Source organism: Taurulus bubalis, assembly GCF_910589615.1.
Source record: "Taurulus bubalis genome assembly, chromosome: 8".
Lineage (NCBI taxonomy): Eukaryota > Metazoa > Chordata > Actinopteri > Perciformes > Cottidae > Taurulus > Taurulus bubalis.
In genome coordinates this window covers 20000944-20028754 of record NC_136596.1, presented here as the reverse complement: position 1 = coordinate 20028754, position 27811 = coordinate 20000944, and the positions used below count along the sequence as shown (strand labels likewise).

The window sequence follows — 27811 nt, the reverse complement described above, 5'->3', positions numbered from 1 at the left end:
AGTGTTCCTCGAGATATATTTTTTGTGTCTTCCTCCAAAGTCCCGAAAAGGTTACATATTTCAGTATCTGAAAATATCCACATTTACTGATGAGACATATCTGCGGGCCGACATTGGTCCCCTTTTATTCAGTTGTTTTATTTTGTTATTTCTCAGTGTTCATTTTGATTTATTATAAGTGTTTAATTATTCGATTAAAAGGATAATCTTAGAAACGTTGATCACGTTGAAGAAGAAAAAAAAGATACGTTGCACATCTGACCCGGAAGTGACTCCAACAAGTTCTTCCTGCACCAAGACCGGCAAGATGGCAGCGGACACGCAGGTTTGTGTGGCTGTTTTTTAACTGTAGTCTATCCGCTGAAAGAAAGCTATTCAAGTGTGGTGGGAACCAATTTAGCGGAACCTCGTCCACTGCTTTATAAACGCATTGGTGTGTTTTTGGCCCTCCACGAGGATCTCTGGTAACGTTAAACAGCTCGCGAGCAGGCTGTTAGCTCCGTGCTACGTAGCCCACAGTGTGAACCACGACGAGGACCAGGCAGGAAAAAGGGGCTGGAGTCTGTCCACAGTGGGACACGAGCTGCAGCTTTATTCGGATTTTGGCGTCTTGTAATCCATCGTATCTGGGTTTTACACTTGCTGTCATTAACTTCAATTGGTCTGGATTCCCTAAATTAGGCAGACGAGCATAAGTCGCCCACCCATATTTGGTAAATTGTAATTCGTCAGCTGATTTGTTGTGACTTCATACTGACTACATACCATGTGGTCCGTGCAGTGTATTTAGTACCTGTGCTCACAATCCCTTTGTCGACCACGAAATGATTAAAAAAAATGTCTTTCAGAGTTAATTGCCCCTTTTTTAAAACCTTTTATTTTTTGCTTAGAAGCTCCACAAAGAAACATTTCCTCTGAAGCAATCTCATACCCACTTAGTACAATTCAGACTTAAAACGACCACTTTATTAGGTACACATATTCAAGCTAATCCAACCCAACTGTTCTGCCATGAAGTTTACTTTTATGGTGCCTATAATGTTCAGTCTTGGACACAGGCGTTTATTACATTGTTGAAAGAGTAACAATTAGGAGCACATCTCAATATAATGTCCAATACACATCACTGCAAACTGTCTCAATAATAAACTTATAATTCAATTAACACATTCCTGATAATGTCAACAAAAACTGAACATTATAAATCTGTCATGGTATAATTTTTTTGGCAGGGCTGATGCATTGAATTGCATTAGTTTGTACATAATAAAGTGGCCACAGTGTATTTAAACCATTGCCGTTTGATCTTAACATCAAGGTCTCAAATATGAATTGACAAACCTGTAACTAGAGCTGAGACAACTAGGTAATTTAGTTGATCAACAGAAAATAAGCGTGCCTCTTTTCTCCCAATGAGCCAAATTCCTCAATTAGAGAAGTTTTCCTCAGGCCCCAACATGCAAGAAGCCGCCGCCCCGTGATCATGACCTGAATATCTTGTGGTCCTGGACTGTAGGTCGGACTGACTCTATCGGACTGCTACCATTTACTGCAAAGGTCTTCGTACTAAATGTGATTTTTGCTTTAGGTTTCAGACACACTGAAGAAATTTGCTGTAAAAGTGACCACAGCCAGTGTGAAAGAGCGCAAGGAGATATTCGGGGAGCTGAAACAATGTATACAAGGCAAAGGTGAGGGATTTTGTGTTGTTTAATTTACTACATGAAGTATTAAATATGTGCTATAATCAACACAATAGTGTTTTTCAAATACCTTTATTTTTTTAGAGTTACCAGAGCCTGCTGTGAAAGGACTATGCAAGCTATTCTGTCTCACTCCATACAGATATCGGTAGGTTACTATGTCATTACTTTCAGCCACGAGAAAACCACTCAAAGAAATGCACCCAAAACATAAGGAGGTGTTGATTCCACTTTGTTTATGTGGTTCTTTGAATTATATTTTGCATTATACAGAGATGCTGTTATTTAACCTTACCGTCATTAATATAAATGGAATGGTCAAATTAATAGAACCACCTGTCCGTATAATGCTATACAGCTCAACAAGCTGCAGCTTCCAAAATTATCATCTAGTTTAATCAACACCTCTCTGAAACAGATTCATCAAAAACTGAACATTCAAACCTTCATGGTGGTAGGATTTGATTGCAGGAGTGAGTGTGTGTTTTTTGTGTTTACATGGATGTGTGTGCTTCTCAGGGATGCTGCATCACGCAGAGAGCTCCTCTCTGTTATTGCCCAGCTGGCTGACAGTCAGCCGGACATCCTGGTGACAAGCCTCCTCCACAGCCTGTTGAACAGTGGAATCATCAGCAAAAATGGAGAGCCCAGGTACTGCTCTCAACTTCATATTGCAGTTTTTAATTCATGAAGTTTTTTGTTGCATCCGTAATAGGGCTGCAACAATGAATCGCTAAAAATCGATTTATCAAAAGTGTTGGCAACGAATTTCATTATCGATTCGTTGTGTCGTGCGATTATTACGCCGGGCAATAAGTCGCGTAGGGAAAAAAAGAGCGGAGCAGAGCAACTGGCCGGCCAGCGTTTCTGAGATTGGAGTGAGACACGAGAAAAGCTGAGGTTGTGATCTTCTCAAAAATAGAAGATCTTTGACGAGTCGAGTCTTGGCCAATCAGCGTCTTCATGTTCCTCAAACTTGTTTTTAATGGAAGCTAGTCAGCTTGCTATCACGTTAGCTAACGTATTTGGGTATTGTCGTTAAAGTTACGTTATGTTCCGTTACAGTTCAGTCTTTTAAAAAAAAACGTAACGTGATGAAACATGCCGTCACCCCCCCCCCCCCCCGGTCTGGTTCAGTTCACGCTGTCACTCGTTAACGTTAAACCGGCACACCGGCGGATCTAGCTGCAGGTTTTTTTTTTTTTACTCAAAGTAGAATGAAGCAAATCACGTCGTTGGGCTTAGCCAACAACGTGATGTCGTGGTCATAAGAGAGTCAGAATGAAAGAGTTTATGGAAGAGGACGCTCTATATGGAGCAGTACAGCTTCCCTCTGTCCCAGTATTTCATACTTATTGATAAAGCAGTGTATGCTAAATGCAGCCTCTGGAGGGATCAATTACAGTAAAAAGGGCTCACATTTGGCAGATGTAAAGCATATATGTGTATGTTTTTAGTGTTAGTCCATTTTATTGATTTAATTAACAGCTGAGGGATGTTCAAGGAGCAAGCTGTTTGTGCACTGTCACTTCTGTTTTTGAATAAAGGGTTGGAAATGAACGCTTTTTTGATTAAAAAATGTTTTTATCTGATTCATCGAAAAAATAATCAACCGATTAATCGATTATTAAAATAATCGTTAGTTGCAGCCCTAATCCGTAATAAATTCCTACCTTTTACAGAGGAAAAGACTGAAAGCATAATCATAGCACTGTCAGCCTAAGACGACTTTCATTTTTGTCTCTGAGAGGCAGGGTAGCAAGATGTTATCAAAGTACCGTTTTTTAATCAAACATCGATGGTTTAGATACCTGCAAAAATCACATCATCATAATTATTTTTTTATGAAAATTAGTGATTTAAAAATTAAACATTGTCTCCAATATTGTATATCATACAATATATTGCAATATCAGTCAAAACATGGCAATTAGCTTTAAAGAATTTGAATCATTCAGCCCTGGTTTGTGCAGCGTTTTATTCAATAAAGAAAACAGGATCAACTAGTGAAATCAGCAGAAACAATAGACGAGTGTGTCTAGGAACCAATCTTTGTTTACTATTATCGTGGTTGTCCTTCTCCCCCTCTTATGATCGCCTTATTATACTTTCAGCAAAAGCACCGGCTCTGCTGCTTTCATCGGCTTGTCTTGGACCTGCCTTTTAGTCTCCAGAGTGTTTTCTGCCCCAGAGAAAAAAGAAGGACCTATCTGGAAGAAAATGGTCAGTAAAGTATTTCTTTTAAAATTAAGATCAAATTATTTCTAGGATTTGTGGTGTGTGATTCTGAAATAACTACAAATACCCAGTCATAAAGTTTGACCAGGGTCAATGTTTTCTTTTGAATGTTGCCGTAACACCTTGTGGCTGTGGTCTTCTCTTGTAGGTGGAAATCCAGAGCCTTCTTGTAGCTGAGGTGGTTGGTGGAGCCAAGACCACGGCTCAGAAATCGAGCCTCAAGAATCTCAGTCAACTCTGGAAGAAAGTGAGTATGAAATACAGTGGCAAAAAAACTAAACAAGTTGATTTAATCTGGTGATCCGATGAAATCACTGAAATCGGACAAAATAACCAACGCTGGTCAAATTGGCTGTGTTGTCATGTTCCAGGTGACCCCAGGTGTCTTTGCTGGTCCACCTTTTTGTGGAGCTACATGTTCTTAACAGTGTTGCGTAAGACAGTATAGTCTCTACATTTTCCGTCGCAAACTAAAAACACATCCTTTTCGGTCTTCTACACCTTGAATAAAGAAGGTAGTAGCACTTAGATGGCACTTACTGATAGCACTTTGTGGTTTAACTTTATTGAAGAAATTGTACTTTCTTGATTCTTGTTGTTCTGAGTTTGTACTCATGGTGGAATTGCACTTATTGTAAGTCGCTTTGGATAAAAGCGTCAGCTAAATGTAATGTCATGTATATACTGAGTATAGCTCATGATAGTTCATGTTGATCCACAATGAATAATGTTCATTATTATTCCTTTTTACTTAGGCTTTTTGGGGGAATGCATTTTTTAGCAATAATACATTAAAAAAGAAAACGCTGTTTTAGTAACGGTCAAAGCTTTGAAGTATTTTAGTCAGTCGTGAGAAATTTAAATAATACAAGGCCTATGTGATATTAGACCGAACATACAACCTAAACTTGACCTGTTCAAAACAACTAATAATACAAATTTGTGAGCTGACGACGACACATAAATGTTGCATTGTTGTGACAATATTTTGTCTTTAACAGAACCCTGGTCTGGTCGATCAATACATCGGCACACTGTTGAGTCTGGACCAGAGCCCCACGACTCTGGCCATGCTGGGGGTGTGTCTAGACTTCTGCACTGCTCAGAAAGACAAAGCTACAATAGAGAAGCACAAGGTGAGTTTTTCTTTCAGCGGTTCTTGATTATTACAGATTCAACATCATTAACAAATTGTCTTCTGAAACTCTGCATTCAGATTTTTCCCAGGAGAACATGCACTCTAAGATAAAAATATTTTGAGGCTGCTTCAACATATAACTTTGTGTCTACTGTTTTTCAGAGTGCCCTGTTGGACCTGTACATAAAATCAGTCCTCATGAGCAAGACAAAACCACAACGTTACATTTTGGACAAAAGTGGCTCCTTCCTGCGTCATGTGTCCCACTCTGAATTCAAGGAGCTGCTCCTTCCTACACTGCAGAAGACGATGCTCCGCAGTCCAGAGAACGCGATGCAGAGTAAGATGCTTTGACTTGATGATTGTAGTGCCCCCGTTGACTATTCAACCCTAAGGCACTACTTGGTTGCTCCCTTGCTGCTTGCTTCTGACGCGGTTCATTGATGACAATGTCCAGGTGTAACGTCCAGTTTGTTTATTAATCCGTTGCGTTTATTTATACAAAATAACTATGTCGGCACAACCTAGGTGCATATACTCAAATCATAAAATAAACCATGAACATTTCCATCTGTGTTACTCTATCGTCATCAGTTGTATCATGGTCAAAAACCTGGCCCTAATGCCCGTCCTAATTATTTAGGCCTCGACTCCGTTGAAGTCGGCCTTACGCCACCCAGTGGTGGGAGGTCCAACATAATGAAACGCCACAAAATGGCTCTTACGATGATTATTTCACATGTTTTTATTGTGAAGCATCATTTTACATTAAAGCAAAACATAGTATTGCCTTGCTTCTTTTCCATTCAAACTGACCGAATGGCAAAAGACAGAAGAACAACACTCCTATTTTAAAAAAAAAAATTGCATCACTACCAGTATGAATAACTTTGCAAGATATTTGTAGGCGAGTGTTTGGCATTTTCGTATTGTTTATTCGTATAGAGGCCTCTTCTTGAAAATGTGCCTGTTTGGTGTTCTCTGCAGCTCTCATGCAGTGGATTAATGAATGAATTGTCTGGTTTCTTTTCAGCCGTGTCCTGCCTGCTGTCGGCTGTAACTCTCGACCTCAGTCAGTATGCCATGGATATTGGAAAGGCCATCGCAAGTAAGGCTTTAATGGATGCTCAGTTGATGTAGTTTTGTATGCGTCTTATAAAACATGTCTTTAAAGCAAACACTCAGCTGTCATGAGGGTATAATTTGTCATCGACCAAATTGCTGAAAGACTGGGCAATCAATTTAGCCTTGAATATGTGTATTTAATTACTGGTATGGTCTGTGTTTCAGGTCAGCTGAAAGCTAATAATGCCCTGCTGATGGAGGAAGCCATTCAGGCCATGCAGAACTTGGCCCAGCAGTGCAGCGACCCCTCTGCTGTTCAGGACATCGTCACTCACCTCTTCAAGATCCTCGGAGGTAAACAAATGTATTACCTTTCAGACTGAAATATTTTCTTATTAACCGTGTATGGTTTTCTCACCTTCATAATGCTCACCGTCCTAATTATTGTGGTTGCAGGGTCAGAGGGAAAGCTCACAATTGTTGCCCAAAAGATGAGTGTTTGGTCAGGTAAGAAGCCTTGCAAACATTTATAATTATTATCTAATAATAATTATAATTATTAACCGTTGCTGCAATTGTTTTTTTTATGTTCATCTTGCTTGCTCCAGGGATCGCCAGCTGCAGCCATCATGCCGTGTCAGGAACCTCCAGCCAAACTCTCAGCTCTGCAGTCGCTGTGATGTTCATCCCTTCTTTCCAACAAGAAGGTATCTTTGAGCCTCGGAATTCTTCAGGAGACTGCAGTGTAATGTTTCTGTGGAGTACTAACTTGTCTTTGTTTTACGTAGTTCACGAGGCGACCTTGGTGCATGCGGTGTCTGTGCTGTCCCAGTGGACCGGCCGTCTCACAGTGGAAGTTCCCACCGCTCTCCTGGATTGGTTGAAGAAGGCTTTCACCCTCAAGACTTCCACCTCTTTGGTTCGACACGCCTACCTTCAGGCTATGCTGGGGGCCTTCAGAGGTCAGTCACAGGAGGGACGTTATGCTGTGTGTCAAATATACAGATGTTTGAATTGAACTCGATCCTTTTTCCTGTGCCATCACCTTTTCCCTGGTTTTTAGGTGACACTCTGGCCCAAGCCTCAGACCTCGTGCCTTTGCTCCTGCAAACAGTGGAGAAGGCTGCGGCACAGAACTCCCAGCAGGCTCTGCTTGCAGAAGGTGTGGCAGCCTCTGTTCTCTTGAGTCGACTGGCACTGCTAGAGTCACAGACGGGTGAGGCTGGCATCTCAGAAATTACAATTTTTTTCCCACTTGTGGAGATTGTTGGAGTATACGGGAATGGGAAGTCTTGAGAATTTATTTTTCTATTTGTCTCTGCAGAGGCCAAGTTGGCCAGCTTTTGGAACCTGATCTTAGATGAAAAGAAGCCACTTTTAACCACAGAGAAGTTCCTCTCCCAGGCCAACGAAGAAAGTAAGGCACTACTCAACCTAACTTGGCAAATAAAAAGCTCATGAGTGTTCTGAAATTAAAAGATGGCATGTCTGTCTTTTTCACTCTATCTTCAGCTCTACTCACAGTGCTGCTGCTCTGTGAAAGGCTTTTCCTGGACCATGCTCACAGGCTTACCACCAGCAAATCACAGTGAGTCTGTGTCCTTGATCACATGCAGAGAATGTTTGACCTTGAAAATGTTGACATTTTAATTCTAAATCAACATTTGAATGCTTCAAATGCATTGTTTGATTGTTTCCAACTTGTGATCCAAACATTTCCATTAAGCTCAAAGCATTGTAATGTCCAGAAGTAAAAATGTATTGATAACAAGATGCATATAATAATTTCCAAAATCCGAAATATGTTTTTATCGAACAAAATGTTCTGCTTCAATCCATATTTGTTTGAGTTCATCCTCAAAAACGAAGACAACATTTTCACTGCGGTCAAAAATAGTTTTCTCTCCTGCTTGACGCACGCACCTCTATTAACGGGGTGATCCAACTGCACCATAAATATCATTTTATGTCATAATATAGAAAAGAATGGATGGTGATGTCACGGCTTCATTATATAAACCTCAATAGAAGCTATATTTGCTCTCTGAAAGGTTTTTCCCAAAGAGTTCTAAAATACGTTTTGTGCAGGAAATATGCAGAGCATAACATCTATTACAGATTTGTGTCATTTACCTTTTAATCACAAGCTAATTTTCCTGCGTGTAACTCTCCTGTAGGATGTATCAATACGCCACAGTTGCGGTCGTGCTGTCTCGGAGCTGGCGTGTGAGGAAGCGGGCTCAACAGACGATCAGGAAGTTGCTCTCCTCTCAGGGTGGATCCAGTCTTGCCTATGGCCTCCTGGGAGAACTCCGCGTGCTCATCAACAAACACAAAGTACAGACTGATTATTCACCATAGACCTCAAAAACATAAAGCTACATCTTTAAGAGTTGGTTGTGGATAATTGAATCAGCTACAACTTAACTGTTACAATTTTGTATTATTTTTATCAGCCTGATTGTTGCTGACTGTGTGACGTAAATTGTCAGGTTTTGCCCCAGGACGTCCTGGTGTCAGAGTCAGGAGAGCTGACTGAGCTGGGTCGCAGCTACTTTCCCCCTCGTGTCCTGCTGGACGCGCTGTGTGTTATTTGCTCCTCTGCCAAGCAATGGGGCGACCAGGCCGAAGCAGAGAAGTTGGCCATGGAGATTCTCATCGTCGCACATCATCCATCCATAGGTATGAGAATGAGTTGCCCTCCAGGATGAAGCTACTGCCTGCTTGTTAAACCCCCTGAGGTTACACATTAAATATGTTTTAACCAGGTTTTTGTAGCCTAAACGGCAACTTTAATATTAACCTGGCGAATTCGATGTGCGAGTAGATCACACGCAAAGTCAATGCACAGATGCGAATAGCTGCGAAAAAGCGAATTTTATGCCAGGCGGCGTGAGTTGACATTTTCCAACTCTGGCGAAAAATCCATGTGGCGTAAGCCAATCAGCGTTGAGAAGCTCCGCCCGTCATCACCGCCGTTTTGTGATTGACCGTCATCCTGCCGTTGCTGAATCAAACTGCTGCTGGTCCGCCTTAAGTAGTGCTGGTAGCGGCCGTCATTCAGACGCTGTTGTGGGACTACGGATAATATTATGAACCCAGACACGATGGAGTTTGATGGTCCGACGTATGTGGAATTTACACAACAAGTATAAAGCAGAACTAGTGGTTATTTCTAGTGATGGCGAGATGAAGCTTCCTGACGCTTTGAAGCTTTCCATCTAAATGGTTCGCTCATGGGCCGAAGCTCCATGGGGCTTCATTTGCTCTACTGCGCCCCAATAAATGTAAAACAGGCAGTGATCATAACGACACCATAGCTTTGGTTTGTGAAGCTTTGAATTGAAGGAATGATGTTTGTGACGCCAATACATCAATTATTAACTTAGTAATATTGTGTCTATCTTAATGATTTAATGGCGGGGTCAAAAGTGAAATTGGAAACAAATTAGGGAGTGTGATGTGACTGGGTCAGGGGTTAGAATATCCGTCCTTCAGTCCGAGGCTCCCTGGTTCGAGCCTCGGCTCTGCTGGTCCGTGTTGATGTCTCCATTTTATTAATTTTTATAAAAATAAGAACTTTTCCACAGTGCTGGGCTTTTTGAGACTATTTTGCCTGCTTTATAAAATACCCTTTCACAGGGCACAGATGAAGCTGGGTACAGAGAAGAGGGGGGCAATTCATTGAGTCTCGCTGCCTCTTATATTTCAAATCGCACGGCAAACCTACGAACCATTTTCTGAATCAGTCACGTGGTACGGCCGGCTCGCGAGGCGTCGAACGTCACCGCATACGCCATCGACACAAGCCTCGATGAGCGCTTCACCAAAATCTACCTGGATTACTCGACACGCGCATCGAAGCCTCGACACGAAAGGACACATCACTAGTTATTTCTTCTATGGACGATGGCACAAATGATAGCTCTTTTCACGGAGATAAGCCACGCGCCCTTTCAGGCGCAGTGACGCGTCGCGAATATTCACAATGCTTTTGGGGTGAACGCAGCATTAGTGATTGATGGGGCAGCTATTTTTTTAATCGGTTCTGTATTGAAAGAAAACAATTCAGCCCGCAGCGGTGAAACATGCTACCGCACATTGTACTTATATGGGGCAATATTGCATTTTCAATGTACGTTTACTAAAATTGCTTGTGTTTGCCACTGACACGCTCAGGTTCTTATTTTAAGTGTCTGACAACTTTATGGAAAGGTCACTGCAGATAAATAACACGTTATTCTTGGAGCAATTTCCAATATAGTTTTCCCCATTAGATGCTTAAACATGGGAAAATAGGGTCCAGGTTGAAAAATACCCATTAAAACTGTATTGGTGCGCTGTCCCAGATTCAACATGTCATCTGCGCTGTGTCTATCTCTTTCAGTTGGAGCTCGCCCTGGCCTCTGGCCTGTTCTGCTCTCCTCCATGAACATAAAAGCAGAAGAATTCATAGAAAAGAATCTCGAGGCTATTCTGCCACATCTCCTGGAGGTCAACACTGACACCCAGGTCTGACAATAACAAACACCGTCTGCTGCTTTCACATACGATTTACACACGCATGAACACTAAATTGTACTTAACCGATTCTTGTGAATTAACCAAGGTTGGTTGAAGGATAGATTTGACATGATACCCGGATGTTTAGTGGTCACGTTTTTCTCTACAGGCGGTGAAAAATGCGGTCGGTGCGCTCTCTCGCCTCTCCCCCAACAAGCTGTTACCGCGGGTAATCACTCACGTCATCGAGGGCCTTTCCCGACCCGCTCTACTTCAGGTTACCAGGGAGGAGTATGCCATCATGCTGATACCCGAGGGAGAACTGTATGACAACAGCATCGTCCAAAGGTAACACTCAGCCTCTCCCACTATGGTCAACCCAACAGCAATTGCCTGGACTTTCTGTTTATTTGGCGTTTTTTTTACTTCTCTCTTCCTCCTCTATAGTGCCAAGAAGGAAAGCACCAAGAAAGTCAACATGAAGAGAGAGAACAAGGCCTACTCCTACAAGGAACAGATCATTGAACTGGAGTTACAGGAGGTAAAGTCTACTTAACATCATCCATATATTTCTGCTGGTGTTCACTTCTGAAACACATTTTTAATTCTCTTTGATCTTGCAGGAGCTAAATAAGAAAAAAGGCATCAAGGAGGAATTGCAACTCTCCACCAAACAGAAGGAAATGATGCAAATCCAGCTGGAAAAGGAGGCCGCTATTCGCAAGAGACTTCAAGGGGTATGAAACCAAGTCACCAAAATAAAATGATTTAATACTGACAACCGATATTCTTTATTTCTCTTTATTGATCTGTGGTGTACTTCTCGTTGTCACCAGCTGCGTATGGAGTTGCAGAGCGTGGTCGGTCTGCTGGATGCCACTCTGATAGAGAGAGTACCAGAGATCACCAAGGAGCTCCCCGCTGTCCTCCAGGTCCTGATACCTCTGCTACAGTCCCCTGTGGCTGCTCCATGCATCCAGCAAGTCTTCTTGGACATCGGAGTTTGTCTCATGCCCAAACGCTTTCACCAACTAGGTACATGGCCTGTCTTGGTACTTTATTGTATTGACAGACACAGCATCTTGACTCAGTGTCACTTTTTCCCCTTCTAGCCGTGCTTGTGGGACATGTGACTTTACGGTTGCTGAAGCCAGAGTGTGATCTGGACGAGGCCTGGGAACAGGAGAACCTGGACACGGCAGCCCATCGCACCATACTGCTGCTGCACAATCACACTGTCCCACAGAGGGATGCCAAGACTAGTGGTGAGCGCCCCCAGATCGAGACACACGTGCACAGTTTTGTTCTGTCTGTCTTTCCGAGGCAAACAAAATCACCCTAAAGAGATAGTTTGCTTGTGGTGTTGTATGAGGTCATTGCGTGCATGGATAGTCGTACGTACAGCAGATGGCGGTCGTCACGCCCACAGTTTGGAGAAACAAATGGGAGTATGGGCAAGGAAGAAAAGCAATGTTTATCCAACAAACAAAAAAAACTATTAAAAAACTATTATTTGCTTAAGTCACACGTACACACGTGTGCCGCTGCTGCCGCATGATAGTTGTTTGTCATGCGCCATGCACACACACACAGAAGATGCAGACGATTACATGTGCAAACCGTTTTTCATTTGAATGTAACACCAGCAGCAGGTCAGAGTTGTAGCAAGCAACCAATGCTGGCATACTAAGTTGTTTCCTTGTATTGTTGTCTTCTTTCCCAGACGTCACGGCTCCACTGTCTGCGCCGGCTTTCTCCGTCTGCTTCCCTCTCCTCAACGCTATGCTCAGGGAGTCCTCAGGCAGCACTGAGGAGACAGAGAATATGATGACCAGAGCTTTGCAAATCGTCCTGGAACACTCGCAGCTCCGGTCCGCCACAGACATGGATGACCTCGCTATAGATGAGGTAGAAACTGACATCTCCGCTGCATTTTATTTTGTCTATGACCTGCACAGGAAGATAATACATATACAAAATGCATTGTACATGTTAAAATATAGCCTTGTAGAAAACCAGAAATGACGTGGAACTGAACACCAATTGTTATCATGCACCCCATTTAGTCTATCATCAACATAGCTGTCTTTTTGGGTTTGCACACATTGTTCACAGCTTGTAAGCAGAGCCAGTCATCTGTAAAAAATAAAAGATTTATGTGACAGAACTACTTTTTTATTTTGTAGATTCACGTACTAAGTGTTGTGTTTCTTGTCTCAGAACGGCCCAGAACTGCTTCCACGTGTCAGCATGCTGCTTCTACTGACTAGAGTCATTTCCACAGCTACCCCGAGACTCCAGGTAACTGAGGAATTCACACTTACTTTTTTGTGTAAACGGTGTCATGGTCAATCAGACTTATTTGTCTTTTTAAAATCAGATTTTTTTTCTTTTCTTTTTTTCTGCAATTGTATTATGATTATATTTTTTGTATTGTGCGACTGACTTACTGAATGATTTTAAATTGCGGTGTTTCAGGTGTTGGCGTCTCAGTGCCTGACAGCGCTGTGTTACAGCGCTGGAGGAGATGAGGGCTGCACCGTGGCAGAGCAGCAAGAGATAGACGTCCTGCTCAGCGCCCTCCTCTCACCCTGCTTCTCTGTCCGGGATGCTGCCCTGAGGGTGAGTTATGAATCTGTTAATTTTACATTTGTTGGAGCTGGCCCCATCAATCAGTAAACGGGTGAACTTCAGACAAAAGAAGTCCCCATATTTGATGCCACTGATTGAGCTTTAAAAAGTAAAGCATTGCTATTAACATGTACTGGTAACCTTGGTTAAGTGACGAATGATGTATTGTGTATTCAACACCCAATCTCTCTGTTCAGGGATTGTTGGAGATGGAGTTCGCGCTGCCCACAGACAGCACTGAGGCCAGTGGGCTGAGTTTGCTGCGCAGGCTTTGGGTTGCCAGGTTTGATGTTGAGGAGGAGGGCCGAGCCTTGGCTGAAAGGTATGTATTATGAGGTTTCTTGCTCCTTTCAGAGTGACCATTCTACACTTAAACACATCACATATGTGTTTTCTTTGTCTTTTCAAACTGCATTCTTTAAGTGTTCTTTTTTGGGGGGGGAGCAGGGATTTGTTAATTTCCTCATTTTCTGCACAGAAAATATGAAGTGTCATTATAAGATATTTAATCTTTTTGCACGGCAAAGGAGGTTGTGAAACCATGTTGTAAATTAAACAGTTAAACTAATTGCTTGGTTTGTCATTCCTCCTCAGACTCTGGGAATCTCTGGGTCTGGAGTTGGTCCCTGAGCTCTGCCCCCTGCTAATTGGTGACATCACTCACCATGAGGAGGCTGTCCGCTCTGCTGCAGCCGAAGCTCTGTCAAGCGCCGTGTCCCAGTACACAGACCAGTCTGCCACAGTGTTGGGCCAGCTCACTGAGCTCTACCACGAGAAACTCTATGTGAGACCCTGCACCACAGCCAAACCACATTCTTCTTCTTGTAGCTCTGCCCACAAATACTGGTGGAATTTTAGTTTAAAAGTCTAAAGATGATTTTTCTTTTTTTTTTTTAAGAGACCACCTCCTGTGTTGGATGCCCTGGGCAGAGTCATCTCTGAAGCTCCACCTGACCAATGGGAGGCCAGGTAAACCGTGATGTTTGTTTGCAAAGATAAAATACACCATGGTGTTTAGCCTTTTATTCTTAAATTGAAGATCAGTGTCCCAGGGACTCATGAATGCACAATTAACCACCTTAATATCTACATCATCGTACTATTTATCAGGACAGAAATATTTGAAGTTAACGGGAAAAAATGACAAAACATTTTTTATGACAGAAATAAGCAGGAATGAGCTGAATACTTTACATTTGTAATTTTTAGACAGATTATATCCCACCCCCCAGCCCTCATCGTCTGCTTATTAATGTCTTGCTTTAGTGTTTATCTATCGGATGTTATTAGAAAAGCTAATCACATTATAACGGAGTACTAGAAACCATAACATTTTAAATGTTTCTTTTTGTGTACTAGGCCATTTTTTCTCATGCTCTTTATTTTATTTTTATTTTTTTAGGGGTGGCATTGCTCTAGCTCTGAACAAGCTGTCCCAGTACCTGGCAGAATCTCAGGTTACCCCTCTCTTCCTCTTCTTCGTTCCTGATGCTCTGAACGACCGTCACACTGAGGTGCGCCGCTGCATGCTGGACGCTGCCCTCTCTGCTCTCAACACACACGGAAAGGTACTTCAGTTTTTCCGCCAACACTTTTTCAGTTACACTTCACAAACCCACAGATACGTTCTGCTATGTATTACATGACCATTTATGTCTTGTACTGTAACTTATGTACTTATGTGTCTTATGTATCAGGACAATGTGATCGCCCTGCTGCCAGTATTTGAGGAGTTTTTAAAGGACGCCCCTCAGGACGCCAGCTACGACTCTGTCCGTCAGAGTGTGGTTATTCTCATGGGCTCCTTGGCAAAACATCTGGATAAAAATGACCCCAAAGTCAAACCCATCGTGGCCAAGCTCATCACTGCACTCTCTACACCTTCACAGCAGGTAAGCCGCTCATCCTGCTACTCTGTAATACTTCAGACTCTTGGATGCTTAATCAACAATACAGTCTTTCATAGCCTTTAAAAATAAAAAAATACAGATCCCACTTTGCTGACGGTCCATTAGTTTTCATCATATGTGGTTTGTCATCCCTCTTCAGGTCCAGGAGTCAGTGGCCGGCTGTTTACCTCCTTTAGTCCCTGCCATCAAGGAGGACGCAGCAGGGATTGTAAAGAACCTGCTGCAGCTGCTGCTGGAGAGCGACAAGTACGCAGAGAGGAAGGGGGCGGCGTACGGACTGGCAGGCCTGGTCAAAGGTCTGGGGATCCTGGCGCTCAAACAGCAGGAAATCATGGCCACTCTAACCGACGGTATCCAGGACAAGAAGAACTTTAGACGGAGGGAAGGTCAGTGAGGTTTATGCCACCAATAGACTGTTTGGTTTTGTATGAATTTACACGCATTGATTCCAATAAATATTGTATTATGGATGTCAGACGCCACACGAATGTCAGAAGCCACAATCTACTGGAACATTTAAGGCTACTTCTTTATAAAAAAAAAAACACACTGACTTTTCACTGTTTTTCTCTGTCTAGGAGCGCTGTTTGCCTTTGAGATGCTGTGTAACATGTTGGGGAAGCTGTTTGAGCCGTATGTGGTCCATGTGCTGCCACACCTCCTGCTCTGCTTTGGAGATGGAAACCAGTATGTCAGAGAGGTGAGCAGGCAGATCACATCCCAGAGCCTTAAGCTACTTTAATATTTAAATGTCTGCTTAAATATGTCTCTTACATTTCATAAATGTATCCTCGAAGTGTCTTGCTTCAAATGATAAAAGGTCTTATTTTATTATCCAGTGCTTCTGTATGTCCACAATTACAGATAGCACAGTTGGCGTAACATGCAATTAAATTATTAATCACATGATTGCATTAAACATGCACTCATTCAGGAAACTTTGATAAAATGTGTAAGTTTTAGCCCCTTTACCCCACTTTTAACAGGCTGCAGATGACTGTGCAAAGGCTGTGATGAGGAACCTGAGCGCCCACGGGGTGAAGCTGGTCCTTCCCTCCCTTCTGGTGGCCCTAGAGGAGGAGTCCTGGAGAACTAAAGCAGGTTAGGAGCTCCTCCAGTTTTTTTTGTCACAATCTGAGAATATAAGTCTAGTTGATGACAATTGTGATTATAGCTGTGTATAACTGGGTAATGATTAAAAACAGTTTTCACATATGAGGACGGTCACAATCAAATGAGTTGTTCACTCAAACAGTCGCTTCCCCTCTTTCCTTCAGGCTCGGTGGAGTTGCTTGGTGCCATGGCTTTCTGTGCACCCAAGCAGCTGTCGTCCTGCCTGCCCAACATTGTGCCCAAGCTGACCGAGGTGCTGACTGACTCCCATGTGAAGGTGCAGAAGGCCGGCCAGCAAGCCCTGCGCCAGATCGGCTCTGTCATCCGCAACCCAGAAATCCTGGGTAAGTGTCTCAGAGTATGAATGCGGCAAAAATCATAATCGCGTCCATTTTCAAGTTAAGTAGATCAGTCTGATGCACTGTGAGAGCAAAATTAAGTGGCTAAATCTGTGAAGAACTTTGTGCTCTGTTAAACTATTTTACGTTCTAGTTAACAACGTAATCATAAAAAAAACAGTAAAAGCTATTAGCAGCTCAGAAATGCTAGAAAATTATTTGTTTAAACAATGCCAGACTTGAAAAACTACACTAAGAAAAAATAGTAGAGTTATGAAATGTACTTTTGTTTACCACTGATGTTTAATAAAGTAGGGTTTTAATACCAGAGTAATTGATCCTCTCTCTTAGCCATTACTCCGATCCTGCTGGACGCCCTCACTGAACCGTCCAAGAGGACCCAGACGTGCCTGCAGACGCTGCTGGACACGAAGTTTGTCCACTTCATCGACGCCCCCTCCCTGGCCCTCATCATGCCCATCGTCCAGAGAGCCTTCCAGGATCGCTCCACTGACACCCGCAAGATGGCCGCTCAGATTATTGGCAACATGTACTCCCTCACTGACCAGAAGGTACCCAGCATCTTCTAATCATTACACTGAGCTAAAAACTAAAACATGTATTTGACCTTTAAACTTGTGTATTCTGAGGAATTGTATTTGTTTTATGGTGTGATACGTTTTGTCGTTTACAGGATCTGTCACCCTACCTGCCTAGTGTTATTCCTGGATTGAAAGCCTCCCTGTTGGACCCGGTGCCTGAGGTGTGTTTAGTTAGAAACAGTAACGACAGAATTATATGCTCTGTATGTGATTAGTTGAAGCTATAACTGCTTGTCGTCTTCTCCTCTCCAGGTACGTACAGTCTCAGCCAAAGCCCTGGGTGCCATGGTGAAGGGGATGGGTGAATCCTGCTTTGATGACCTGCTGCCGTGGCTCATGGAGACACTGGCCTCTGAACAGAGCTCTGTAGATCGCTCTGGAGCCGCACAAGGTCGGTTCTTCTACACTCTTGTCTCTGGGTTGTTCCTGATTTGCGCTTAATGACTCACTGAATGATTTGTGTGTGGGTGTCTTCAGGTCTGGCTGAGGTGATGGCTGGACTTGGAGTGGAGAAGCTGGACAAGCTGATGCCAGATGTGGTGCAAACAGCCAGCAAGGTAGACATCGCTTCCCACGTCAGAGACGGCTACATCATGATGTTCATCTATCTGCCCCTCACCTTTGGAGATAGGTTTACTCCCTACATCGGGCCCATCATCCCCTGCATTCTCAAGGTATTGCTATGATCACAACTCTTTTTTTTCCACAATCAAATTTCACTCCTTTTACTGTGGTCGACGATTTTCCTGTGATTTTTAAAATGACTACTTCCTGGGAATGTTCTTGTACTTTTCTCAGGATTCCCAATCTTATTCTTTCATATGTTAGATTTTGTGTTCATATTTTTTTAAGGAGAATAATACTGGTGTAAATTATCTGCTTATCAGATTAAGTTGCCTGCAAATTTTTTATTTACAGGTTTTGCACTCCAATTTGTTAATTTAATCTATCATTTTTTATATATATATATATATATATATATATATATATATATATATATATATATATATATATATATATATATTTGCCACACCACTGAGCTGAAAACTGAAATTTTGTTTTTAAAATGCTGCAGGTGAAAAGTTTATCCAGTTATATTACAGCAACTTAAGGTGAGATCATATCTATTGAGTAAATCGTTACAGGTTTTGGAGAAAAGCATCTTTCTTTCAGCACATGGTCTTCAGAACACACACATATACTAAACATATCGGGGCCAGCGTGTATTTTTACTTTGAAATAGGTTTTCACAAGAAATCCAGGGATCTCAATTCCGGGTGTTCCTCCTTTGCTCTTACACTACCTGCGTTGTCCACCAGGCTCTGGCTGATGAGAATGAATATGTGAGAGACACGGCACTGCGAGCCGGCCAGCGAATCATCAGCATGTATGCTGAGACCGCCATTGCTCTTCTGCTTCCTGAGCTGGAGCAGGGCCTGTTTGATGACCTGTGGAGAATCAGGTCGGTTTTAAAAACGCCGTAACACATCAGTGACTAAATAAATATCACCCTTTATATTAACGAGTTGTGCGTTCCATCTCCTCGTTGGTTTTTGCAGGTTCAGCTCTGTGCAGCTGCTTGGAGATCTGTTGTTCCATATCTCTGGAGTGACAGGAAAGATGACCACGGAGACCGCTTGCGAGGATGACAATTTTGGAACAGCTGCATCTAATAAAGTATGAATACATTTGTTTTCTACTAAAAAGACAAAGAATTCCTCTATAGATCCATCGAGTTCATAAAAGGAAGTTGGCTCCTTGTTATATCTCTACTTGCCATCACAGCAATGTGGTGTTGGTCTGTTTTTATCGGTTGGTGTGTAAAGATTGGCTGACCTTTTGAACTTATCTTTTTCAGGCTATCATTGGAGCTCTTGGTGGCGAGCGGCGTAATCGTGTCCTCTCTGGCCTCTATATGGGCCGTTCAGACACTCAGCTGGTGGTTCGACAGGCTTCCCTCCACGTGTGGAAGATCGTGGTCTCAAACACCCCCAGGACTCTTCGAGAGATCCTCCCAACACTCTTCACTCTGCTTCTGGGCTTCTTGGCTTCCACCTGGTCCGATAAGAGAACGGTATTACTCCTTTGAACTTTTCAAACACACTGTTTTGATATTTCCTGATGTATATCTTCAAAGAGCCTTTTACTGATGCTGTGTGTTGGTGTGGTTTTAGATCGCTGCTCGAACACTGGGAGATCTGGTGAGGAAACTGGGGGAGAAGATTCTCCCGGAGATTATTCCCATCCTGGAGGAAGGACTGCGCTCTGAAAAGAGTGACGAGAGGCAGGGAGTCTGCATCGGCCTCAGTGAGATTATGAAGTCCACCAGCAAAGATGCGGTGAGTCACGCAGCCGCTGTGACACACAATGATTGTGATAAAGGTTATAGTTGCCTGCGTCAGGAGAGCCGCCACAAACACGATTGAGCCCAGAGCTGTTCCCTGGACTCAAAGTTGCAATCCTAAAACCATGTAATTAAGGTTTGTTTTGGGTGTTTTATAAACTACTTCTAAAGAAGCAGATTAGTTTAAACCAGGGATTTCTCCAGGATATTATCTCCCCTCTTTCAAAGTGAGAAGAGAAATGCAATTAATCCTCTTAATAAGCAAAAATATATTTTCACTGAAACAAGTATTTTCTTCTTTTGTTCTATTGATTAGATTTAGTTTTTTATTATTGAACACAACCAAATGCATATTAGAATTTAAAAATATATACTGGTCATTACAAGGTCTCGAAAGTGAAGCATAAGAATAGCTTGTTGATTCTGTCGCATTAGACTTCCAGATCAATTTTATATCAAATATAAAGCAGTACAAATGTATTTAACTTTTGCATATTAATAGATGGAATCCTGGTTTTCTGTGATTATCTACCATCACTGTCCAACAAATGCCAAAAGAAATCATCTATAAACAAAATAAATGATTAGACACTTTTACCTATTTATTTCAGTTGGCGTCAAAGTGAATTGCGTTTCAGTTTGGAATCTAAATTAAAAATAAACTGAAAAGTGTTAGAAAAAAACTTTAGGCTTAAAGTTGTGTACTCATCGGACAACCATTTTCTTAATTTCTTTAAACCTAGCTTGTACAAAGAGTCTAAGAATTTCAGCAGATATAAAGCGCCATTAACCTGATGGTGTTTGTACTGTAGGTGCTCGTCTTCTCTGAGTCACTGGTCCCCACAGTGAGGAAGGCGCTCTGTGACCCTCTGGAGGAAGTCCGAGAGGCTGCAGCCAAAACCTTTGAGCAGCTTCATGCAACCATCGGTCACCAGGCGCTGGATGACATCCTGCCTACTCTGCTCAAACAGCTGGTGAGAGAGCGAGGAGGACACAAACGTAACACAGATAGCATTCAAACGTTGTCAGTCTGGCTTTTAAAACGAACGTCTTTTCCCAGGACGACGAGGAGACAGCTGAGTTTGCTTTGGATGGCCTGAAGCAAGTCATGGCTGTAAAGAGTCGCTCTGTGCTGCCTTACTTGGTCCCAAAGGTAAAGTCTGATAGTCAAGGTTTACGCTATTTATTATATATTATTATTGGGTCTGGCTGTATCTGACTGTCGATTGTTCCCTCCGGTCTTACCAGCTGACTGCTAAACCTGTGAACACCCGTGTGCTGGCTTTCCTGTCCGCTGTGGCTGGAGACGCTCTCACACGCCACCTAGGGGTCATCCTGCCCGCCCTTCTCTCCTCCCTCAAGGGAAAGCTGGGAACAGAAGATGAAGCACAGGTAATGTTGGCGTTCACGAGCTATGATATCTAATGTGTTTGAGCCTTTTGTTCTTTACTCACAATGTGTTATTTTTGCTTCAGGAGTTGTGCAACTGTCAAACAGTGATCCTCTCGGTGGAGGATGAAGTGGGCCAGCGGATCATCATCGACGACCTGCTGGAGGCCACACGTGGCTCTGACCCCGGCATCAGACAAGCTGCCGTCACCATCCTCAACGCCTACTTTGCCCGTACCCGCCTGGACTACAGTAACCATACTCGCAACTTGCTGTCAGGCCTCATCCGCCTTCTCAATGACTCTAACACAGACGTCCTGACTCAGAGCTGGGACACCATCAACTCCATTACCAAGGTGTGTTGATATTTGTTCATTGTATTGGTGTAAAGTCAATTGTTATAGTTTCTGCACACACTATGGTAAAAAGACAGTACAGATTAGTACTTTGATTATGTGTTAATCAAGAGGTAAATGTGAGTGCCTAAGTGTTTGTTTTTCTTGTATAGAAACTGGATGCAAGCAGCCAGCTGGCTATGATTGATGATCTGCATCGTGACATCAAATCGGTAGCTGCAGACGTTAAGGGTCAGCACCTGCCTGGTTTCTGTTTGCCCAAGAAGGTAAGAAGGCTCCTCCTGACACAGAAAACACTGGGACCCAGTGCGATGATTTGGTTCTTGCATTTCTAGGTCTTTTTTATTGGGAACTTCACATTATATCGCAGGTCCAAATAAGTACACTAGAAAAAACATTTTTACTAAGCTTTTTCATTTGTCTTTTGTTTGATACCAGTGCCTCTGTTTAGAACTGCAAACACCTACATCACAGATGTCCACCTAAACTATTTAATCACTATAACAAAGCCTATTCTCAGGGGCCATGGTCTAAGTCTGGTTGATAACACACTAACAATAATATATGATAATCAATAGATTGTTAAAATGCTAAATTCCACCAAATTCAGAGCACATCTATGATTGTGGAATTGCTTCCACACGGCTCTCAACATGGCACAAACCCATTACTCCTCTACATGTTTACAGAGCAAATAGCTGTTTGCTGTTCTAGTGATGCTTATTCAGTAGGCAGATTAAAAAGTAAAAATAATAATTGTTGTACTTCACAATCAATAATTGTTGTGTTTCCACAGGGTGTGACCTGCATCTTGCCTGTCCTGAGAGAAGGTGTCCTCACTGGTACCCCTGAGCAGAAAGAAGAGGCAGCGAAAGCTTTAGGAGGAATCATCAAACTGACCTCCCCTGAGGCGCTGCGCCCCTCTGTCATCAACATCACTGGCCCGCTCATTCGTATCCTGGGAGACCGCTTTGCCTGGACAGTGAAGACCGCTCTGCTGGAGACTCTCACCCTGCTGTTGGCAAAGGTCTGTACCTGCATCTAAAATGTAAAACGCCAAATACTTTTCAAGACACGGTCGTTATCAGTCCGGTGGCCAAGTCACAGTGTTTGGCTCTGACTTCTGGACTCTATTCCTCCTCCAGGTGGGCATTGCCCTGAAGCCCTTCCTGCCTCAGCTGCAGACCACCTTCCTGAAGGCCCTGCAGGACTCGAGCCGCGGGGTGAGGCTGAAGGCTGCTGAGGCTCTGGGCCAACTGGTTTCCATCCACACGAAGGTGGACCCGCTCTTCACCGAGCAGCTCGCTGCCATCCGCAACGCTGAGGACTCAGGAGTCAGGTGAGAACTCCTACAGCAGACGAATGGTGAAATCTTAAAGTTAGAGACTTTAATCAGGTTGCTCTGTCAACTATCGCGCTTTATTTTTAGAACCTCTATTTTAAGATTTTCAATACATCTGTTTAAAAACATATGTGGTCCGTCTTTGTAGTATAGCCAAGGCACTGTTTAGATTGTATCCGATTGTAATATTGGATACTTTTACCTCTGCAAATTCTTCAAGTAAAGCTTTCCTTAAAAGAAAAAACAACACTGTTTTGTTAAATTCCTCACAACTCACGCAGCCGTAACCTGTGATGAGGGGTTGCAACCAGACTATTCTGGGCACAAGACAGAAACGGTGGTGTCACTGTTTCACCTAACTGGAAAATAAACAAGTAGCTGCAGATATGAGGAGCAATAAAGATCAGCGAAACTGTGGATGATATGAAAAGACAAAGAAGCACCTCGGAGAGAAGCACACCCATTTTCTGGTTATATAAAAATAGTGTTAACATTACATAGCTCGTCCACTAGAGAGCACTGGCAAGTTTATTTTTCAATTGTCTCACTCGGTTCATATCTTTGTCACACTTCTTCAATAACCAAATTGAATGACTCAAAACGTGTGTGTGTGTGTGTGTGTGTGTGTGTGTGTGTGTGTGTGTGTGTGTATTGGTATCTATCTATTGGTATCAATATATATTATTTTTAGTGATGTCATATTAGCGAGTTATTAGCGGCGTGAACGCAAACCAATTTTAACACCGTTAACGCATTTTTTTTTCTCGCGAGCAACACGCCGGATGTAGCTCAACCGGAAGCAAAACCATAGGCACGCCGTTTGGGCTTGGAAGCTAGGCTAACGTTACGGTTTGAAATGAATGAATGGTGAGCGCGATGCGGCAAAATTAATGATGAGACGCTAATGAATGGAAAGTTTACTTTCAAGAAGTTGTCAGATGGTTCCCTTGACAAGACCAAAGTGGTATGTGCCATTTGTCATTGTGAACTGAGCTATCATCGTAGCCTGTCCAGTCTGAAATACCACTTGATGGCCAAGCACACAGCTGATGCTAACTCTGCGCCCCCTCGTCAGCTAGACAAGAATGGATGACTTCAGACAGCTGATAAGAGCATTAAAATGAAGGGGAAAAAAAATTGCGATTAATCGCGAGTTAACTATGCGATTAAATATTTTAATCGTTTGACAGCACTAATTATTTTATAAACTCTCAAATATCTAGATTGGCATTTGATTCAGCCAGGCCTTATTTTCAACTTGGGAAAAGTAATTCTAGACTAAAAGGAAATCGATAAAATCAAATGGACTTTGGAGACTCATGCTTGCATTGTGCTCTTTACCTCTCTCACAGGGAGACGATGCTGCAAGCCTTAAGGTTTGTCATCCAGGGGGCTGGGTCTAAGGTGGACCCAACCATCCGCAAGAACATCACCACCACATTGCTGGGCATGCTGGGACATGATGAGGTATGACAGGAGGAACAGATGCAGAGAAGATTTTTTTTATCTGTGGCAACACGCCCATTTTCTGCACCCTGGGGCCTGTAAAAGGTGCTAAATACATTAAGTAATTACATATGAAAACAAAGTATGAGCACTTAGAAAGGATTTCACAGACAGTTGTTCTGTGGAGTAGCTTCTTCTGTGATCACACTAGAAAACGGAAGTCAGACAGAGAGGATGTGGTTTTCAAAAAAGTGGTTTTGAGCCCTAGTGTCAGAATGACAATAAATGACACTGAACCTTTCTGTGTGCGTGTGTCCTTGTTCGTGTGCACGTAGGATGCAACGCGTATGGCCTCAGCCGGCTGTGTTGGTGAGCTGTGTGCCTTCCTGTCAGAAGAGGAGCTGAAGAGTGTGCTACTTCAGCACGTATTGGGTTGGTATTTCTTTGCCAAGTTATGGTCACATCACGTATTGCATTATGTGTATAGTGTTGGGCTTTCTATTTACATTTGCCCCTAATTGCTGTTTATTACAACAATTAACTTGGTGTACAGACCGTATTAATAATAGTGATTTAGTAAATGTGTGTTTTGCTTCGTTTTAGCACAAATGGTATTTTTCATGTGCCTTTGTTCTAAATATGTTTACAGTAAGATGTTTGTATTTGTTTCATAAAAGTTTGACGGTTTCAGCTGTTCGCTGTGCATCAGCAGAACAGTGAGCGCATGAGCTAATAGATGTCGTTCCTCCCTTTAGCGGATGTGTCTGGTGTTGATTGGATGGTGCGTCATGGTCGTAGCTTGGCCATGGCCATAGCCATCAAGTGTGCTCCTGAGAAGCTGTGTGCGAAGGAATACTGTGATACAGTGACGGAGACCGTTTTGGCCAACGCCACTGCTGACAGGGTGAGAAGAAAGTGTTTGTGTGACACCCTGTTCTTTAACTACGTATTTCTCACAGATGTGGTGTCAATCACAATGACATTCAGAAAACCAGTGCTTCAGATTATTAATTATTACTCTATTCAATCCAGCATATATTTCCATAAATAAAAAAAATATATATTCACAATTGCCCCTTGTTTTCGTTTTATAAAATACAGCATCAAATGTATAAAGCGTACAGTATATAACATTATTAGAATGGCTAACAGTCCTGTGTCCTCTACTGTTACATTGTACGCCCATCCCTGTTGCCCTCAAGTACAGACTGTGATTCTGCTCTATTCCTAGATTCCCATTGCCACCAGTGGGATCAGAGCGATGGGATACCTGATGAGGCATCATCTCAGAACCGAGGGAGCCAATAGTGTTTCCCAGCGCTTCATCACACAGCTTGTCAAGGTAAAGCAGGAACTGTTTCATTCAACAGGCTATTTACTTCCCTTTTCAGTATTTGTACAAGTAAGGAAGTTCTTCACTCTATTGGTTATGGCTTTATGCAAATTATAAAGTGTATAAACACATTTGAATTTTATTTGCTTGGTGATTAATTCTCTAGAAATGTTTATTCCTTTATACGGTCACAGGTGATCTGCTGCCTTCCCCGCACACGTTCTGTTGGTGGGAAATGAATAAATGAGAGTTGCACTCAAGTGACTGAAATGTGTTGCTATTGGTGACAAACCAACGCATCATTTTTACCTGACTCTACAGTTCCCTTCAGGTCTTTGGAGTGTTTTTCTTTCTGCATATTGTTTTGGTATTACACCCCACAATTTACTCGTGTGGTTTCATTGCCCTTCTTGGTGTCGCTTTCAGCTGCAGACAGCTGTTTTTAGCAGGGAAAGGTTCAGACAGACAATTTACAATCTGTTCAGCATAATAAGAAAAAAGAAAATCTCAGGAAGAGCAACAAAGGTGGGATCCTTCTCCCAGGACTGACAGACATGCACTAGATGTCACGTGTTCAGAGCAAAAAGGAGTCAATAATGTAATTAATCAGGTTGCCAGAAACACGTTTACCACAAAAAACTAAATAGGGTGATAACCAAGTTGCCAGGAAGAGCACCTGGCTTTGAAGCTAATTTTACATAGTGGCCAAACAGTGGAATTACAACTTCCTGTTCCAAAACGTAAATCACTGGATCATTTGCTTTGGAGGTAAATTAAATTCACAGGCCAAACACATAAGCACTTAATCTCAAACACGTAATATTCGCTAAATCATTTTTATCAAACCGTTCATGTGAATGAGCAGCTGGGAAGCGGAGTTAAGAAACGCTAACGCGCTTGCTCTCTGGGCCTAGAGATGCAGAAGATCCGGTTAATTTTACCCTCGGCAGCATAATTCTTTTGGGCTTTATTCACCACTGAGAAATTATCATCGGAATTAACGGGGCCTTGCATCCAATGCTGTATCTAGTTCCCTTTACACATACATGGTGATAACAACGTTAATGTGTTTACAGCTTGTTCTGCTCCCCCCTGGAGGCCATATACACATTGAATGATGCTGCTTTAAAATAAATTGTTTCATTTATGCCACATGGTATTAGGGAGAAACGGTTGTTAATTTCAGACATCAGAAAGATCTCCGATACCAAGTAGATGTCAATAAATACACGTGGCAACAACAGTATGTGTAGAAAGATGAATACTGTGGCGAGTACCTGCTTCAACAGTCTGTCGTCTGTGTTCCCACGTAGTGTCTTCAGAATCAGTCCAGTGACATCAGACTGGTGTCGGAGCGGGTGCTGTGGTGGGTGTTCAAAGAACCGAAAACACCCTCCATGGAGGCCAATCTCATCAAGCCGCTGCTGAAGAGTCTGCTGGACAACACCAAGGACAAGAACACCACCGTGAGAGCTCAGAGCGAACACACCATCGTCAACCTGCTACGACTCAGACTGGGAGAGGAAACCATGCAGGTCAGACTACAGATCCTCTACTATCATTTACAGATGTAGATATAATGTATAAAGGAAATGTTTTTTTCTTTCTAATTTATACTTTTTTTCTTCTCTTTCTACATTCCAGAGTATTACTGCCATTCTGGACTCTGCAAGTAACGACCTGCTGTCAGAGTGTCACCGTCGGTCCCTGAAGAAAATCGCCAGCCTGCCAGACTCCAATGAAGAGATAGACGACACCATCCTAACGTGATGGAGCAGGACTGAGCTGTGAAACGATCTCCGCTCTGCAGATCCCCACTGTACAACCCAACACACACTCGCCACACATGCCCATGTTGCCTTTCATGAACCAAGGCTGAGATGGCTAGTGTTTCCCCCCACAAAAAAAATCCTCTTTTTTTTTTTCCTTTTCTCTCGTCATTGTTTTAGCGGCCTTTACGCTCAGTTTATAACTTTTTTATTTTATCTAACAATGTGCAGGTTATTCTCCTGTACTGAACTACATTAGGAAGACACAATGCCAATGATGTGTTGATGCTTCAATGTTTTCCTACTTATTTTACCAAAATTATTTCTAGCATTTAAGATGCTGCTGTAATGAAACAACACCCTTGTCTTTAACTTTTATTTGGACTTTGTGTGCGAGAGTTGTTTGGGGGGAAGCGACCTCCTATAAGAATAAAACACATTCTTATGTCAATGATAACGGTTGTAAAAAAGCAATTCAAAATAAAAAAAAGACTTGATTTCATCGTGTCATGTGTATGTGTGAAATATTGGAAAAGGTTATCTCCTGGGTGGGGTCACCCCACAGTATTTCTCTTTGCACTACCTACTGAC

At 42.6% G+C, this 27811-nt stretch overlaps 1 protein-coding gene across 1 annotated transcript; it reads left to right on the top strand.

Moving 5' to 3' along the window:
• Positions 1–307: 307 nt before the first annotated feature.
• On the top strand, positions 308–27711 carry gcn1 (GCN1 activator of EIF2AK4; the record flags this gene model as incomplete). The annotated part of the gene is made up of 57 exons (XM_079222849.1): positions 308–325; positions 1589–1691; positions 1788–1851; positions 2223–2354; positions 3818–3926; positions 4090–4188; positions 4943–5077; positions 5242–5419; positions 6113–6187; positions 6370–6498; positions 6601–6651; positions 6753–6851; positions 6933–7106; positions 7208–7360; positions 7469–7561; positions 7657–7732; positions 8322–8481; positions 8637–8826; positions 10532–10656; positions 10817–10995; positions 11095–11188; positions 11271–11384; positions 11484–11682; positions 11760–11912; positions 12371–12555; positions 12868–12948; positions 13126–13269; positions 13476–13600; positions 13873–14062; positions 14177–14247; positions 14681–14846; positions 14976–15170; positions 15328–15574; positions 15767–15888; positions 16175–16289; positions 16466–16645; positions 16991–17211; positions 17334–17402; positions 17494–17632; positions 17719–17915; positions 18561–18703; positions 18801–18918; positions 19100–19315; positions 19416–19580; positions 20398–20559; positions 20646–20738; positions 20834–20977; positions 21061–21330; positions 21483–21596; positions 22127–22357; positions 22476–22669; positions 24025–24139; positions 24454–24550; positions 24874–25022; positions 25350–25460; positions 26765–26986; positions 27096–27711. 57 exons carry the CDS (start codon positions 308–310, stop codon positions 27219–27221), a joined length of 8019 nt encoding a protein of 2672 aa, XP_079078975.1. The 3' UTR covers positions 27222–27711.
• Between the last annotated feature and the right edge of the window lie 100 nt (positions 27712–27811).